The sequence below is a fragment of the Myiozetetes cayanensis genome, unplaced genomic scaffold (assembly GCF_022539395.1).
Source record: "Myiozetetes cayanensis isolate MyiCay16 unplaced genomic scaffold, myiCay2020 scf31, whole genome shotgun sequence".
In the NCBI taxonomy this organism is placed as follows: Eukaryota; Metazoa; Chordata; class Aves; order Passeriformes; family Tyrannidae; genus Myiozetetes; species Myiozetetes cayanensis.
In genome coordinates, this window is record NW_026087533.1 from 5301824 (window position 1) to 5320422 (window position 18599).

At 49.7% G+C, this 18599-nt stretch overlaps 1 protein-coding gene across 2 annotated transcripts in view; it reads right to left on the reverse strand.

The window, feature by feature from the left end:
- Positions 1 to 18599, reverse strand: part of CSMD2 (CUB and Sushi multiple domains 2) — a 215475-nt gene that overhangs the window by 156560 nt on the left and 40316 nt on the right. For both annotated transcript variants that reach the window (XM_050326308.1, XM_050326309.1), the window contains exons 5-6: positions 5782 to 5976; positions 414 to 621 (exon numbers count right to left, since the gene is read on the reverse strand). In XM_050326308.1, the coding sequence (XP_050182265.1) occupies positions 414 to 621; positions 5782 to 5976 (403 nt within the window). The remainder of the gene's footprint in view (positions 1 to 413; positions 622 to 5781; positions 5977 to 18599) is intronic.

The following is an 18599-nucleotide window of genomic DNA, read 5'->3' on the forward strand; positions in this document are numbered from 1 at the left end:
CAAATCCCGTTCCCCCAAAATTACCAGCAAGTGGAAATCACTCCAATGAATGGGATTTGTGGCAGAACCCTAATAAATAATCACAATTTCACTTCCTGCTGATAATCCCAGGCAACACTTAAATCTTGCAAACACTTAATTTTCCCTTTCCAGAGGGACACTGGGTTTGAGATCAGCATCCCAGACCGGCCACTTGCTGCCAGTCAGGGGTTTTAACCAGGCCTTTATTCTGAATAAAAGCAGTATTTCTGAGAGCACTGCTCACCCAACCCCTGGGATGAGAGGGGGATGGGAATTCTATCCACAGCCTCCAGTCAAAGCCACAAACTGATCTGGAGAAACACTTGCCAGAAGTTCATTGACAGTAAAGCAGCACATTTAGCAACAATCAGGAAAAAAATGCAGCCACCTACCAGAGCGAGGATCCCTCTGTCCCAGCCACTTCTAAAACATCGTATCCATCTTCCAGCTGAAAGTCCATGAAAACCAGAGCAATGGTGTCCCCGGGCTCAGCCAGGATAGTCCAGGTGCAGTCAGCATTGTTGCCATACTCCAGAGGGAAATGGGGGCTGGAGATGATCCCGCTCTGGCCCCGCAGGGTCCCCCCACAGGCGTCATCAGCTGCAACAGGACAGAGTGATCAGGGCTGGGAACGCACAGAGCAACCAAAACCAGCCCCAGCTCGCAGCCAAGCCCCGCTGATTCTGCCCAGGTGTGTTTTAAGAGACAAAGATGCTGAGGGGTGGGTTGGGACAGCAGGACTTGGGAGCACAAATACTGCATTTAATAGAAATGTGACAGTAAAAGGACTGGAGCATCCCACACACCTGCCTTACGTGTCTTTGCCCGCCCTGATTTCTTATGGAAATTTATGTGGTAAGAACTTAAACCCCTCGTGCAGAAACCCAGCAGTGACAACCCCTGGTCCTGCACCCGATCCTCCTGCTCCAGGTCCTCTCCTTTTCACAGCCTGAATTTCCTGAGGAGGTAGCAGAGCAGCTAAAGGAGGAGGATCTGAAGAGAATATGGTCAGGAAGGTAAAGGGAAGATGGAATTAAGTGGATGAGCACAGGGCAGCTCAGAGCATCAGCTCAGCATTATTTGGAACAGCACAAAGTAAAGCCTGTTAACTTTACAACATGTAGCAGAGCTGCATTTCAGATGCTTTAGTCAAGGAGCTCGGGGCTTTACATGACAAACACTTATTTCCATTCCAGACTATTTTAAGCAACCCCCCTTCCAAGCTGCAGTTCAGCACAGCTGAGAACACGCGTTAAACACGGGGGGCCGGGGGGCAGAACGGGCAGGGGGCTGCTCAGAGGGATCCTCAGCTCTCAGACCTTCACAGGAGCTCCTGTCCTGTGCCATCAGCGGGATCTGCCAGCAGAGCTGGATCTTGCACCCTCCAGCTAAGGAAACTGGAGAGGCAGAGCGTGGTACCCGGGCTGTGCCACCCCCTCCCCGCGGCCCATCTGCCACACACCCAGAGCAGGAGGCACCAGGGATGGGTGGGGAGCGGCAGGAAGGGCCCCCGGGCCATAGCACTCTGGGGAGTGTGGTAACACCCCACACAGGCTGTGCTGCCACCTCCCAGGCCCCCCTGCCAACACCTCCCCCATCCCTGGAAGTGCCCGAGGCCAGGCTGGATGGGGCTCGGAGCAACCTGGGCTAGTGGAAGGTGTCCCTTCCAGCCCAGACCACCCTGGCATTCTGTGCCCAGCCAGGGATGGCACATGTTGGGGTATCACAGGGTTCACAGCAAGGGGAGAGGCAGGAAAGACAGGATTAAAAAAACCAGACATGGAATTAATCCCTGGGCGACCCCAACAGCCAAAATTAGGGCTGTAAAATGCCACTGGCATCCCAACTCAATGCTCTGCTCCCTGGGATCCATAGACTCCCAGGATGGTCTGGGTTGGGAGTGACCTTAAAGTCCATTCCATTCCACCCCCTGCCATGGGCAGGGACACCTCCCACTGTCCCAGGTTGCTCCAACCTGGCCTTGGACACTTCCAGGGATCCAGGGGCAGCCACAGCTTCTGTGGGCAACCTGTGCCAGGGCCTGCCCACCCTCCCAGCCAACAATTCCTTCCCAATATCCCATCTATCCCTGCCCTCTGGCAGTGGGAAGCCATTCCTTGTTGTCTTGGCACTCAACCCTTGTCCCCAGTCCCTCTCCAGCTCTCCTGGAGCCCCTTTAGGCCCTGGAAGGGGTCTCCCCATTGCCTTCTCTTCTCCCAGTGAACACCCCCAGCCCTCCCAGCCTGTCTTCTATTACAACTCTCAAAGTTCCTATTTGCTGTGCTGCCAGTGAACTGAAGTCATTCACACACAAATCATCAATACATTCAGGCTGGAAAGTCTCTCATCTTCTCCAAGCCCCAAAAAATCCTTCAAACTTCGATGCATCACGCACAGGATTCACAGTGGGACGTCCAAAGCTCCATGTAAAAAGAAAAGGGCTGATTCCAAACCATATCTTTGTACTAGAAGGAGCAGGGGAGGGGATGGAGAAGATGTTAAAGAATTTTGACTCAATGCTGGATTTGAATTCTTAAACAAGGAGATTAATTTGTTTTATTGGACTATGCCAACTTGCAGTAGCTGAGGATCCAGCCTAAGGCATGGTGGGGGGGTTGGCTGTTTTATAACCACTATTATTATTAAAAGGGGAGTTTTTAATTCAAATCCCTCGAAAAAAAACTTCATTGCAAAAGGTATTTAAAGGAAAATACATTCCCTTCCCATCCACCTCTAAATACACACACACTCCCTCAGTTTGTAGAGGTTGTTATTGCTTAAACATATCCTACAATCTTCTAAAATCTTCTTGAACAGCCCTTCAATTATTTTGGGCACAGCACAGCCTAAGCAGCTGCTTGAGTTACAGTAAGACAGACCACTTTTAATGAGATTATGCATATTTGATATGCTTAAAATGGAGCTTCACAAATGCTCCCAACTCTTCCCCTGCCTTGCTGAGTTTTTACTCAGCTGCCTCCCAGAACCACAAACCCATCAGTTCTACTTAAACTCAGCCAACAATCTGGGCAAGGCTTCTCCCCCTCTGCACGGATGGGAGAGCTTCACAGCACGTTCAGATGTTTTGGGATCATCTCCTGGTGCCTCAAAAGCAGCGTTTTGCTGTGTTTGGAGTTTGCTGAGCCAGGGGAGGGGCAGCAATTCCAGACTGAGCTGGGCAAAGGGAGTGCAGGTGAGCCCCAGCACTCCTTCAGCACATCCTCCCACACACCCTGGTGGTTCTTTTCCACCACGAATTTTTGGGCATCTTCAGTTCCTTCAAAGCACCAAGACCAGAACAAAGATACCAATGCAGGGACAAGAATGTTCCAAAGCAGAGGACAAACACAGAGCAAAGGGCACAAAGAAACCAGGGGGCAGTGTGGCCCAATCCTGCAGCTCTGTCCCACCTCTGGAGCTATCCTGGAGGGAAGGGTCCTCAACCAAACAATGTCCTTTACAGTGACACCAGACAGATTAATCCCAAGGCAGCAGCTCCCAGGTTTTACCCCCTGCTCACCCAGAGAGCACCTTTCATCCTTATTTGTTGGAATCCCACCTCCAGCTCAGATTAAAAAACAATACCTCCAAACACATTCAACAAACTTCCAGGTGACAATGACCCATAAGCCAATATTAACAGAATTAATTATAAGCCATACAGGCCACTAAGATGTTTTTGCTCTCAAGAAAATAACATATATATATATATTTTTTTTTACTCTCCTTCAGGCAGCAGCTTTGAAAACATTATTTTCCCAGCAGAAGAAGGTGTAAACCTGCTTGTCAGAATGCAAATCTTTCTGCCCCTTGCAGCAGCCCAAAGTCTGTATCACCAGTTTATCAGCCAGGCACAACTGTCTGGCTCCTGGGAGCCTCCCGAGGGTGGAAGGAGGGCAGCAGGGTTTCAAATCCAGCAAGTCAATTTGCAGGCTGTCTCTGCTGCTTTTCTCCTTCCCTGGAACAAGATATAACTGCTACACGGGAATATTTCTGGTTCCTGCCTCCGAAAAAAAAACCACTTCAAGTGAAAGCTCCAAGTCTTGGAGGATCAGGAGCAAATGTAGTAAAAAGAGAAGTGGCTGCCCCCAGGAACCTGCAGGCACAGGAACCAGCCCACCTGAACCAGCACTCACTGTGCTGCCACCAGAGCCATTCCCAAAGCACTGGTGGAAGAGCTGAGCTGGGTCAGAGCCATCAGCACTGCTGGCTCAGGACTGGGAGGGCAGGGCTGAAATCACAGCTGAGTTCGGCAGCTCAAGGGAATAAACCCTGCAGGTTGAACTGCAGAGAATTGCAGCTGTCACAGAGTCCAGAGGTGGCTGAGAAGGTGGGGAAGGGCCTGGAAGGGGCCACGTGAGGAGCAGCTGAGGGCTGGTGGACTTTTATGGGTCCCAACTCAGGATATTCTGTGATCCTGTGAATGATTTCCCTGCGCGCACTCCCAGCGAAAGTGGAAAAACAAGATCAAAGAACAGTTAAAAAGCCACAGTGATAGTCCTAATGTGAAGGAAAAGCAAAGCAAAGAACCATAACTGATCACAAAAAAGGCCAGTGGTGACTGTCCCTCTCCAGCAGCAGTTTGAACCCCTCCTCCAGCGCTCTGAACGCCCTTGGCCCCAGAACAGCAGGTGGGTTGTACCAAAAAACCCACTGAGCAGCATTAATACCCATCTTAGTGCTGTGTAACCAACCCGAGCAGGCACTGAAAACATCCCGAGCAAACAGTATTTGCTCGCTTTAAATTCCAGCTTTACGCTGCAGCTTAGAAGTGCTGATTGATTGCACGGGCAGAGTCAATAGAAAGAATCAATAGAAGATGCTCTGCTGAAGTACACAAGGAATTGAGGGGGAAAGGACTTCAAAAGCAGCAGCAAATGTTTTTGGTAGAACAACACAGACACTTGTGTATTTACAGACTCTCCAGTCCCTCGTGGGACTCGAATTAGCAACGTGCTCTCTGCACCGAGAGAGGGATTTGAGTTTCCCTGCCCCAGACTCGCAGGGAGAAGGGAGGCTTTTCCAAGGGAAGGTCAGGTTTTATCTCTCAGCCACACTGCCCCCAGTCCATGGCACACCCCCACATTTCTGTGCAGCAAAGCCCCACAATCACCAGGGAATGGGGCCACAAGAAAAGTCCAACAGAGAGCGGGAAATCCGGGCTCATCTCCCAGGGTTTGATCAGGAAAACCTGCACGGTCCTGGGTAGGTGCCTTGTCTACTGGATAGTCACAGAATCCCAGGAGGATGTGGGATGGAAGGGATCTTAAAGCCCATCCAGTCCACCCCTGCCACACCTTCCACTAGTCCAGGGTGCTCCAACCTGGCCTTGGACACTTCCAGGGATGGGGCAGCCACAGCCTCTCTGGGCAGCCTGTGCCAGGGCCTGCCCACCCTCCCAGGGAAGGATTTCTTCCTGATAACTCATCCAAACTTACTCTCTTCCATTTTAGAGCCATTTCCCCTTGTCCTGTCACTTCACACCCTGGTAGAGTTAGGTTTTTTCCCCCACTTGACACACAGAAATTGCAGTTAAAGCAGAATTTCCAATCCTCTGAGCGCTTCACAACCTTCCCATCCCTCACCCGAGCCCCGGCAGCTCTGAGGAATCCAACACAAAGGAACCTCAACATTAACTACATCACGTTCAGTTTTCAAGTCCTTCAAATCCCACTCAGACTCTGTGGAGTTTTCCCGCCCCAGAGAGCCCCTGGAATGCCGTTTTCCCGCAGCTGTTCCCGAGGGAGGGAGTGCCGGTACCTCTGCAGACGGGGAGAGGGAAGTCCCAGGAGGCAGAGTTGTCTGAGCTGGCCTGGCACGTCAGCAGGGCATGGCCTTCCAAGAAGAAGCCCGGATTGCAGCTGTACCTCACTCTGTCCCCGATGCTGAACGTTGTCCCCTGCTGGATCCCGTTCTGGAGCCTTCCCGGATTCCCACACGTGTGGCTGGGCAGAGCTGCCAAAGAGAGGGGCTCCTGGTTAGGGACAGGGCAGGGGGGTCTCCAGGTCAATGCATCACTTCAAAGGTAACCACCAAGTTTAATGTGCACTGAATTTACCTGCTGGATTGCTCCAGAATTCATTAGGCCACTTGGAGTTCACATTTAAATATTATTTCTACCTTATATATATATACACACACACCTAATATATATATAATTTTATATATACACTTAATATAAATACATTATATGTAGATATATTTTATATAAAGAAGTAAAAGCACGGCCTGACAGAATATTCTGAGTTGGGAGGGACCCACCAGGATCATCAAACCTCCCAAGTGACAGGCCCACCCAGGGGATTGAACTCGGGGTTATCAGCACCAGGTTTTAACCAACCGAGCTCATCTTAGGGTCAGAAATCACTCCCCCCAAGTTCCTGAGTCCACAAGATCCTCTCTTTCCTGACCAGCTTCACCAATTTCTAAACCAGAAATACCCCTCTTCTATTTAACTTGATTGCAGTTGATTAAAACCCCGAGATTACATTTCACAGCACCCCAAGAGTATAAGCAAGAGTTATGTGCTACCTTAAAACCACACAAAACCCAGCAAACCCCACTGCCCAGGCAGAAGGAACAACATCTGAGCCCAGCAGGATTTACACCTCATGGTGTTTAATCCAGATTTCACACACAGCCATCAAACCAGGCTCTGCAACGCAGCTGGACCCAGCTCCAGCAAAATCAGCGAGAATATGGGATTCTGGAATATAAGATGGCAAAGTTGCAGCTAAACCACCAGTAAATCCTCAGTCAATGTCTCCGTGCAGCAGTTTCAGGGCATTTAAATAAAATCCACGGGCTCCCCACAAGCCACTCCAAAAGAGATCGACTCCAATCGCGGTTTTTAGAGCCCAATATAAAACCCGGGCAAGACAACCGGGCCCAAGAATGACTTCATCAAATTTGAATCAGGCCCCTGTGCAGCATCTCGTGTTATGGTTCTTTTTCATTAGGGCTGCCACAGCAGAGGAAGGGAAGCACAGTCCTTCACAGCTGAGTGATGGTTCATCACCGCTAACGCTTTGGTCGGGGGCGCGAGCGAAAGCAGATGAATTTCTACGAGCAAAGGGAGGCCTCGTCCGCTGCTCTGCCAAGGAAAAGGGGAAGATTAAAAGGAAACTGATCCTCTGGCATCCACGGCGTGGAGCAGAATAAAACACAGCCAGAGCTGGGGGCGAGCTTGGGAGAGGAAACACAAACCCCAGCGCGGGCAGAGGACGCCGAGGGAGGGTTTTGGGATGGGGGCTGGGGAGTTCCCTGCTCTGCCTCCAGCACAGGTACCCCCAGGGCCCCTCCAGCACCCCCATCCCAGTCTGTGATAATACAGGATTAGGCTTCAGCAGCAACTTCCACGTAGAAATATTACCGACCAGGATGCTGTGGAATACGTCAGATGGGTGGAAAACCAGCACAGAACTAATGTTTCATTTTCTGTAATGATACTCAAAACCCCAATTTAATTAAATTACCAATGTCACTTTCTAAAAAAAAAAAAAAAAAAGAACCCATTCCTGCTTTTATGTTTCCATCCTTTAAAATTAATGACTAGAACTTTGCTATAAATAAAAATCTATCATTTTTAAAAGTCAATCTCCACCACGAGCTGCTCTCTACTTAATGAACTGTGAAGAATGAGACAACCCTGACCTGCTTGGTATCTTAAAATCATACTTGAAAAACAGGATCTCATATTAAAATTCTGCTTCATTTGGCTGCTTTCACTAATCTCTGGTTACAGGAGGGAGCACACACGAGCTTTTTGGGGGAGGCAGCATTGACTCCTCCAGTGCTCCAGGTTCCTGCAGGAATAGTAGGCCATCTCCTGCCACTTCTTAGCTGGGAGGAGAGGCTGAGCCCTCCTGCCAGGGAGTCTGAGAGGGAGAAGGTTCCCCCTGAGGTTCCTTTTCTCCAGGCTGAGCCCCCTCAGCCGCTCCTCACAACATTTATGCTGCAGAACCTTCAGCTTTGTTATCCCTTCCTGACAAGTCCCACAGCCAAGGAGAGCTCTGGGGCCTGGAGATGCCCTTGGAACTCCCTGCCCAGTCCCCAGGACACCCAAAGTGCCTTTGGCTCAGTGCTGAGTGACTCCCTGAGCTGGTGCAGCCACTGCTCTGCCAGCCCTGGATTTGTGATTCTACTCCAACATCCCTGAGCAGAGATAATATTATTGCTCATCCTTGGCTGCCTCTAACAGCCAGACTCTCTGATTGCCTCAGAGATTAATAGAACTGTATTATTTACATCAGATGTCGCACAGAATAATATTATTAAAGCTTTGTCTTACCCATTTACCAATTCCACTGTAGATTAGTAGCGTGGATTCCCCCCCCCCCATAAAAGCTTTGTTCCCAGCAATCAACATAATATTTTCCAGTGATTGTATGGAAATGAATGCAGCCACAGACCAAGATTTGTACAGATGAATAGAAGGTCCTGTTAGTCATTTTGTAGCTAAGTCTGTTTCTTCCCATGATGAATTTAGAGCAGTTTATTTTATTTGTCTTGATTCGAGCAGCTGCCAAAGCGTTATCTTATTTTACGACAGGGGAAAGGAAATAGGATTATTCTATTGCAGTTGCACCTGGAGGGCTCCTCAACATACCTCAAATGTCACTCTCCCAGGAGTCACTGGGCCCCAGGGACCCCCCCCCAGCCAAGGTGACACAGCAGAGGAACCACAATCCTGGTGTTAATTGGCAGCACAGACACGACCAGAACCAGAGCAGAGCCCCTGGAGAGGAGGTGAGGTGGGAACCACGAGTGTCACGGGTTTCAGGGCGTTGAAAACATGGGAACCACAGGATTGAGAAGTTCCCATCACCCACCCCCCTGAGCTGCCAGAGCCGCTGCTCTGCTCCAGAAGCTTCATCCCCTTCACTGACTTCAGCTTTTACCCCCATTTCTTTCTGCTCTTTCCAACAGGCTCCCCCCAGCCTTCCTCACCCCCTGGGATCACTCCCCTGCAAGTCTTGCAGAGCGGGAGCTCTCAGAGCCCGGTGCCTCGTCAAGCTGTGCCGCCCTGTTCCAGTTCATTCGAGATTAATTAGCGGTTCTGAAGTCATTAGATGTGACTCAACGCTTCCCTGGCCGCGGTCCCACCGCCACAGCGCGCTCAGCCCAGCTCCAGCAGCTCCATCAGCCTCTCCTAAGCCCCCAAAACCCTGTCAGGAGGAAAAGGGAAAGGAAAAGAGCAGAGGTGCTTCTCTTCCCGCTCATCCCATCGACAGGTCCGAGCTGCTTTACCTGCCCCAGGTATTTGAGACCCAACCCAAATCCATCCCCGGCTCCGAGGAGGAACCTGCCCCGTCTCCCTGTTCAAATTCATCTCCAGCTCCATTTTCTCTGTTTATATTGTTGGAATATAAAATAACCCCACTGTTTAATCCACCCAGCTCCTGCTCTCCAGTCTATTACCCTGTTTACAGAGCTAAAAGAAGCGTTTTTATTGCCTGAATTATCCAGGGGAGTTTACGAGAGAGATTTCCACGCTATCATTGTTCTAACCTTGAAATCTTATCAAGGAGTGCAACTTTTATGATATGAGGGCTGTACATCACACCTCTTCATTCCCAACTAATTTCCCTTCCTAATAAAGAAGAAAGGAAAGCAAGCAAGCCCTGCCAGAGCAGGCCCTCCCAGCTCCCCCCCTGCAGCTCCTCCAGCAGCAATAATTCATAAATCCCATGAAACGCTGCACAAACCAAGCAAAATAACAAAATCATTGACCTAAACTATTTGGCTCAGTCATCTCTGCACACACATTTCCAAATTCATCTCCATTCTGCTGTTTTTTTAACCCCCCTTTGCGTTTTCCCCATTTCCCAGGGGGAAAAAAGGGGTGTGGAAGTCAAGACATCCAGAGGGATGGACAGGGAGGGTTTTTCTGATTTGGACATCAGGAGGGATTTTCTGATTTGGACATCAGGAGGGATTTTCTGATTTGGACATCAGGAGGGATTTCTGCCTGGAAAGGGTGGTCAGGCCTTGGCAGGGGCTGCCCAGGGAGGTTTGGAGTGCCCAGCCCTGGAGGTGTCCAAGGAAGGCCTGGATGTGGCACTCAGTGCTCTGGGACAAGGGGGACTCCATGGGCTGGGAGGGCTTTTCCAACCTCAGGGATTCCATGACTGTGCTGGAGAGCCAGGCTGGGCAGAAGGGGATATTCCCCTGCCCTGCATCGTTACCTTCCTAGAAATTCTAGGGGAAAACCAGATTTTTTTTTAAGGAGAATATCCCTAAAATTTCCATCCCAGCTTTAAAAATTACCTGAGACACCTCCAGGGGACACAGACAGGGCACCTTTGGCACCCCAGGTGGGAGGGGGATCCACCCAGACCCCTTCCCTCCACTCCTCCCCCATAACTTTTGGGCCAAGGACCGCAGGGACCCTCCCTGACTCTCCACCATCCTTCACCACTGCTTTAGTACAATCTGCTTTAGTTCAGAAGAGTTTTAATCTTCACAATAACTGTCCAGAGTGTGCTACACAGAAAAGGAAATAAATGGTATCTTTTTCATTTCATTTTATCCTTTTTTTTATGTCATGATTTGTTTCCAGTATAGCCAGAGATAAAGCTAAATGGGAACTATTTTTTCCCCTCTAATATTTCTTTGTTCACTACAAACCAGGCAGATCGTTACTTTTGGATAATAACAGACCAAAATGGTTCATCATCCATCTTTGTGGTGGTAGTTCTGGGGCCCTTCTTCTTCTTTTTTTTCTTTTTTTTTTTTTTTTTTGGAGTTTCATTTCCAGTTTTCAATTTACCTTTCTGGAATGTGCTGCAGCTGCTTCAGAGCAACCCCAGTGCAAACTTCCCAGAGTGTCAAGCAGGCTGAGAGAGGAGTAGTTTAGATCTGATTTAGTCATCACTCTACAGAAACAGCCAAAAATTCCAAGCATGGAGGCAGCAGGATCGGAGCAGACACAGCAACAAATGGTCCCACGTGTTGAGGGTGTGGGGAGGAGGGATCCTGAACATCTAGGACTTCATGCCACTCCTTATTTATACTTTCAGATAAATGTCACCACTTGCTGAGCACAGCAGAGGAAGCTGAAGCAGATCACAGAATTCCAGAAGGGTTTGGGTTGCAAGGGACTTTAAAGATCACCTCATTCCAGCCTGGGCTGGTGGAAGATGTCCCTTCAAACCACCCTGGCATTCTGTGCCCAGCCAGGGATGGCACATGTTGGGGTATCACAGGGCTCACAGCAAGGGGAAAGGCAGGAAAGACAGGATTAAAAAAAACAGACATGAAATTAATCCCTGGGTGACCCCAACAGACAAAATTAGGGCTGTAAAAGGCCCCTGGCATCCCAACTCTGCTCTGTTCCCTGGGATCCACAGACTCCCAGGATGGTTCAGGTTGGAAGGGACCTTCAAGTCCATTCCATTCCACCCCCTGCCATGGGCACAGACACCTTCCACTAGCCCAGGTTTCTCCAGCCTGGCCTTGGACACTTCCAGGAGTGGATCCAGGAGCAGCCACAGCTTCTGTGGGCAACCTGTGCCAGGGCCTGCCCACCCTCACAGACAATTCCTTCCCAAGAAAAAGATCCTGAAGTCTGGCTACAGAAATCTCTTGCTGGGCCTGAAGAACAAGGTCCCACTGGCTGATGCCTCCACGTGCAGAGCTCAGAACCATCGGGGTCCTCACCCCCAGCCCAGCCCGGGCTGCTCTGCTGCGTCAGGAGCCTCCTCAGCGAGGCACTCGAGGACGTGCTCACCTCCCTGAAGGTGCTCCAGCCCTGCAGTGCCACAGCACTCCAACAGCAGCCTCGGTTAAAGGACGTGCTTAAGTGTTTTGCTTAGCAGGGATGGATTTAAGTGTATGTTTAAAGGCTTCATTGAACTGGCATTTAACAGCTGCGGAGGAACTGGAAGGAACTTCCCCAGGGAGGAGAGGTGGTTTCACGTTCCTTGGCTCTCCCTCCCTCCCTGAACTCAGGTTAACCGTTCCAGGGGAAACAGAGACCTGCATCTCTCCGTGAGGAGAGCGGGGCTGGGGGGGTTGTCAGCACCAGGAGACAACTGCAGGCACCAAAGGCAGGCAGAGCTGGAGCTGCAGCCCCGGAGAGCTGAGCTGCCAGGGCACATCAGGAGCCTCAGCCCTCTGCGCTCATCGGCACTGAAAGCCAAGACTCAGCGGGAAAAGAGGGTGTCAGGGCTGAAAACCCAGATTTGAACTGATCCTATCTAGACACTGGGTGCCAGTGTTGATCTGCTCTGCAGTTTGCTGGAGAGTGGCCCTGGACAGGGAAGGCTCTTTGTTCTGGTAAAAAAAAGCCACTTCCAACTTTAGAGCCCACATTGTTTGTCTGCTTATTGATCTCCTCGAGCTGTTGGCTCATTACCCAGCACCAGAAACTGTGGCCAGCTACATCTGTTTTAATAAATATTTCACAGCAGAGGAAGGGCATTCACCACAACATCTCAGCCCTGCTTTCTGCAGCCCCTCCTCTGCAAGCAGCAGGGTCGGGACCTGGTGGTGTTGGGGCTCCAGGTCTCACCCCCAGCCCTGTGTGATGCCTGTCCCCAAGCACAGACCTGCTGAGCCTCCCCAGAGCATCACTCACAGCTCAGCTCTGCCTCTTCTGGTGCCTTCCACACAGCCCTCATTCCCCATTCCCTCATTCCCGGCTTTCAGGAGGGGCAGTGGGGATCACACTGAATGGGTTCCTGCTCTGAGCAGAGCCCCACTCTCTTCCCAAGTGAGCCAGACTGAGTCAGCTCACAGCTCACCGAGGTCACACCGTGAATAATCCATTTCTGGGGCCAGAAACCCCCGGAATTCACAGCTTCCAGTTGCTTCAGCTTCCTCTCAGACTACATAAGGTCTGGCTCACGCCCACAAATAACATGGAAAAAACTTGTTTGTTTTCATTTTTCAACTGCCTTCATAATTTATTCCTTCTAGTTTATTCCCTCTAAACACTTCTCTTTTCTCTACCTTCTTTAGGAGGTCTGGCTACCCAATATAAGGGTCAGTACTGGAGGGAGAACTAACCAGGACATGAACCTTCCACATTAAGCAGTGAGATCACAGTGCCCTTGAGACAGGAAAAGTGAAATATTACACCACTAAGCAGAGCAGTTTAGAGTAGAAGCCTCGAGGAACCCTGAGCTGACAGTGCAGCCACCTCCCATCAACACCCAGGAGCCAAATCCACCCCAAGGATGGGGCCACAAAGAGCCCACGGAGCTGCCACAGCAATTTCATCATCATCATCATCATCTGCTCCCAGCACTGAATTCATTATTAATTTGTGGTCATAACTCATCAAAAAAAAAAACAAAAAACCAAACAACCCAGATGGTAATTTTATCCTCAGTGAAAACAGAGCTCAAGTGATCTCATTATGTCACACAGGCACGCTCAGGGCTCTGGCCTGTCTGCTCTGCCACAGGTGCTGATCTGGCACAATCTGCCACGAGCAGCACCGTGCAAGTGATGCAGGAGCACGAGCTCACCTCGAGAGCAAGGGTTCATTCCCAGGTGGCACCTCCCCAGTGCCAGTGGGAAAACCATCTCCCAGTCCTGAACATTCACAAACAAGAGCTTATTCTGCTGTCAAGGACCTTGCCCTGATTTCTCCTCTGTAACTCGAAGGCAGGTGTGGATTTGGGTGCTCAGACCTGCCCCAGCTTTGCTTTCATACACCCCACCCTATTTCATGGACATCAGAGGGATGTTTATACAAGTTTAAGGCAGGCAGGGGAGGGGGAAAACGATCACAGGACTAGCAAAAAAAAAACAAAAGGAAAAGCACTCCAAACCCTGCTTCCTGAAGGAAACCAGGGGAGGGGCGCAGGGAAACCTGGAGAGGCACCTACCACACAAGGAACATTCTCATCCTTCATCCTTTTATTTTACTCACCAGCAAAATGGGAAAAATCCCCTCATTCCCTCTTCTCTCCCAGGACAACTCACTGTGCAGCTGCACTCACATGTTAGGGCTGTGTCTATCCAAAAACATTAATTTACAACAGTGTGATGGTCCAAATGGCTCAAGGAGACCTTAAATATACCGGGAATTTATTCAGAGACAGGTTACAAATGAAAAATCCATATACACACACTCCAAGGCATCCATTGGGCAAACATTGCCATGGAAACAGGACAGATTTGCTTTAAAGGACACAGAGCAGTGGAAGGAGAAAGGGCTGGGACTGAACCTAGGAAAAGGTACCTCAAGGTCTCAGAACTGGCCTGAATCTTGATCCACTCCGGGGCAAAACTGCAGGTTGCTTAAATTTCACATCACAGAGATTAAAGATGAATCACAGCTGAATGTTTAACCTTGATCACACAACCCCACACTGAGAGCATCTCGGAGGAGCTCAAATGCAAAGGCAAAAATACCACGCTCAGTTCCAACATGCAAATCCCAAGGAGGAAAAAAGGTGAATTTCACTGAGAATCCAACAGGAAACAGCTCCAAATCATTCCCACTTCCACTTCACCTTTCCAAATCCACGTCTGTTTTCACCTGATACTTTAATTACCCTGTAAATGAGCAATATAAATCCACCCCCTCTAAGGGCAAAGATTCAAACCCTGTTTAAACTTTAGGGGGCAGGGGGGTATTAGAGAAGACACCCAACCCTTCACCCTCCACTGCAGATGTTACCAGAGGAACAAAACCTGTTCATTCCAGACTGTTCCCTTCACCTGCCCAGCACAGGGAACAACAATTCCCAACTTCTGAGAGACTTCAGTTTGTGCCTTGAACATCTCCTGTTGAGAAAACACCAAACCATGAGCTGAGCAGTCTGCAGGGCTTGACCCCTTCAAACAGCCAAGGCACAGCCAGGCAGAGCAGAGAGGAAAGTTCAGCCCCTTCATGTTGGAAAGAAGAATTCACACAGCACCTGTTTGACATGTGATTTAATCTGAGAGCACTGAAACCTCTGTCCTCTGGAGGGGAAATGAGAGGAAGGCAAAGCAGTGCCTGAGAATCAGAAAATAGGGTCTGTCATGAATGATAAACTACATGGGATGATCCTTGTGGGTCCCTTCCAACTCAGGGCATTTTATGATTCTTTAATACCAGCTGAGCCAAACCAGGTATTTTTAGACTAAACCCCTTGAGGAGCTGCTCATCTTCTCACCGCTTCACTCCATTCATTTTATTTTTAATCATGTCCGAACAACTGAGCTATTAAATAAATTCCAAAGCAGCACAGCCAGAGTGGGTTATGCAAGTGAAGATCAGAGCAGGAGCAGAGAAAAGGCTGCTTGGGTGGCAGATTAAACCTGCCCATCCAACAAAGCACAAAGCAACGGCCGGACTGCACTGCCACACATCCAGGACCAGGGAGATCTCTCAGCCCTGGCTCCTGCTGACACCCTGAAAGACTCTCAGGCCGTGATTTACTCGATAAAAGTTCCAGGCAGCCCACAGAGGAGGCAGGGAGTTATGTAAGGAACCTTTTCTTAATGAACTCCCCACTGCAAAGCCTCTTCTGTGGCCTGCACTGAAAATGTCTCTGAAGTGCTCTGGGCACTGAACACCTCAAGATTTTTCCCAGGCAGCTCCAGCATCTCCTGAGCCGCCTTGGAATGAGAAACTCCCCCTGGCTGGGCCCATGGGAGAGGTTCTGTGCTGCTCCCATGGCTCACAGAAGGGAAACTGGGCGACTTTTAGGGATGTTGAAAGACATCCACCCACCTGCCCCTGTGAACACCAACAGGTCTGACTGAAATCAGGGACCTGCTGGGGCACAAGGCAGGGGAAAACCAGCACCACGTGCTGGGAGACCTGAAAGAAGCTGCTCTTGTCCTTCCCAACTCCACCAGGCAATTCCCAGCGAGGGAAAAGCTCTGCATCCCCTCTGAGCCCCCTGGTATTTGGGAAAGGAGTGCCTGGAGCAGGGTTTACAGCCTGTGACAGCACTAATATCCCACAGGCTGTCTTGTTCTGGGGTTTTTACTGATAGACCTACACATGGATTAAAACACTTCAGAATCCAGGGGAAAAAAAGCCCCCCTGGAGGGGCCAAGGCCCAGGGGGAACAGTCAGTCTGGTTTTACAGACTCATGTCAGGGGGAATTGCAGCCCTGACAAAGTTTACTGGCACTGGAAAGGGCTCAGGTGAAATTGGAAATATTCCCCAGAACAGCAACACAACAGAAAGCTTAACAACATGTGGCTTTGTATAATGTTTTATGTGCTCACAGCAGCATTCAGGCACTCCCTGCACTCAGGGGACTGGGCAGCCAGGCTGGGATCTGTTTAGTGTTGGTTCTCCTGGGATTTCTGAGAATGGATCCTTCACCTGTGCCAGAAATGCCATAAAATAGGTCTGTTTAAGGGCAGCACAGCCCAGAAACGCCATAAAATAGGTGGTTTAAGGGCAGCACAGCCCAGAAATGCCATAAAATAGGTCTGCCAGGGGCTGCCCAGCCTGGACACCTTCAATGCTCCACACAACCACCTGACCATTCTCCGAGCTCTAAACACTTCTTGTTTTAATTGGATTTCTAAACACAAGACTGGGACAGTCCTCCTCTCATCCAAGACACCCTGCTCCCAGCTCCAGAGCCTGCACCACGAATTTCCAGGGAGAATTAATGGCTCTCATTGCTGTAAACACAACTTGCTCCAGGCTTTGTTGTGCTTTGGTCCAATGCACTTGCAGCAACACGGATTTTCCTGTAAAATATCAGGATTACAGCTGGTTTGCCCACTGAGAACCTGCTCATGCATAATTACATGTGTGGAAGAACAAAGCTGACTTCCAGGAGGGGTTTGTTCCCACCAAGCTCCTTCCCTGACACCCCCTGAGGCCACACTGAGACAACACCAGGGGAAGATGCTGGGAGAGGGTTTGGGATAAAAACACCAGGAAAGCACAGACAGCTGGGTCATGAACTCACAACAAAACACAACTGATGAGGAGATATCCATATGATATTCAGATCTCTCTCTAACAAAATATCTGGAGCCTGGGTCTCAGTCCAGGCCACTCTGAAGAAAAGAGATCCAACCCTTCCTGACACATTTTCAGAACAAACTGCTCCCATTTCCCTGATAATCTTGGAATCACCTTTCTGTCACTTCCAGTAAGACCATGAAAACTCCTGTGCTCACCCACCCTGCCTGTTTCCCTTGCAGAGAGTGGGGCTTATGTAATTTTTAATCTAAAAGAAGAATTCACTTGATGCCAAACCCCAGGTTGCATTAAATCCAGGAGCACTCCAAAGGCCCAGTCAGACATCCCTGAGCTCCAGCCAAGACCTCCAAGGCAGGAGCACTAAAGTGATTAGTCTGCAGGAGGGGAAAATTCATGGAATTCAATGACACAGCACTGGAAAGGAAAAGCTCCAGCAGCAAAACTAAGGGTCTAAAGGGAACAGAGGGGCTGGGAGGAGGCTCAAAACCAGGAGATGCCCCAGCATTTGGGAGATAAACAGACACAGTCATGGCAAAACCTTCATTTACAGAGTGCAAAACTAAGTACAAATGGCACGAAAAACAAGACTAAAGAGATATTCCTGCGAATTTTCTTCCCCCACAAGGCCAGAGCAAAACAGTCACAGAATTAATGTGTCCTTCAAACAAGGAGATCGTGTTTTCCCCAGTCCAGCTCAGCCAGGGCAGGGAGGGAAGTCATGAGCCCTGAAGACAAGAATACCAGTTATATTCCAGATATACATGGCACAGAAATAAGTGTTTTTAGGGACTAATTCTTCCTGAAAAACCATCAGGCAGAAATAACGAGGAGAAGTGCTCAGAAATCAGCCACTTTTGGGGCTGAATGGGGGACTTGGAACCCGTTTTTTTCCAGGCTTTTTATACCCACCCTCTTTTCTTCTGCCCAGCTTTTGTGCAAAGCTGAAAATATCCAGCCATCCCAACCCGACTGTTTATGGAATAACAACACAACTGCCAAATTCCCCACCCTCCATTCTCAATGGCTTATTATCAGGAGTGGAGGCCACGCTATGGAAGCAGAAATGTGTATTTATATCCCTTCTGGCACCCAGATCTATTTTGAACCGACGAGCTCATATTTTTTTTCCCCGGCTCTGAAACACGCTCATGTGATTCCATCAGCTGGAGCCAGCACTTCCCAGCACAGGAATACCTGCATGGGAAAGCCTGGCCCACCACAGGAGAAACATCTGGACTGACAGCAATGCTCTAAAACACTTTTCAACTGCGAGTTCCTTCGGGAATGTGGGGACAAGAGACCCCTTGGAGCGTGGACAGTGGAGCTGGGGAGGTGTTTTCTCCAACCTAAATGATGGGATATTTAAAAGGCACCTCTCAGACTGCTCAGGCACAGCCTCCACCTGCAGGAGGGCACGGCATTTTCCCTGCTCAGCGTTCCAGGGGTCACATCCAGGTGGATCCACTCAAGTTTTGCCCAGGAACACGCAGGGAAAACCTGTCTGCTGTCCCTCGAGGCCAAGCAGCAGAGGAGTTGGTGTGGCAAGGGATGGATGAGGCTGCTGAACAAACAGGAGAAAGATCAAATCGTCACAAAGAGCTTTTCACTGGCTTTTGGTGTTTGCTTGGGGGTTTTTTTGGGGTTGTTTTCTCCTTTTCCAAAGAAGAGGAGGTTCCT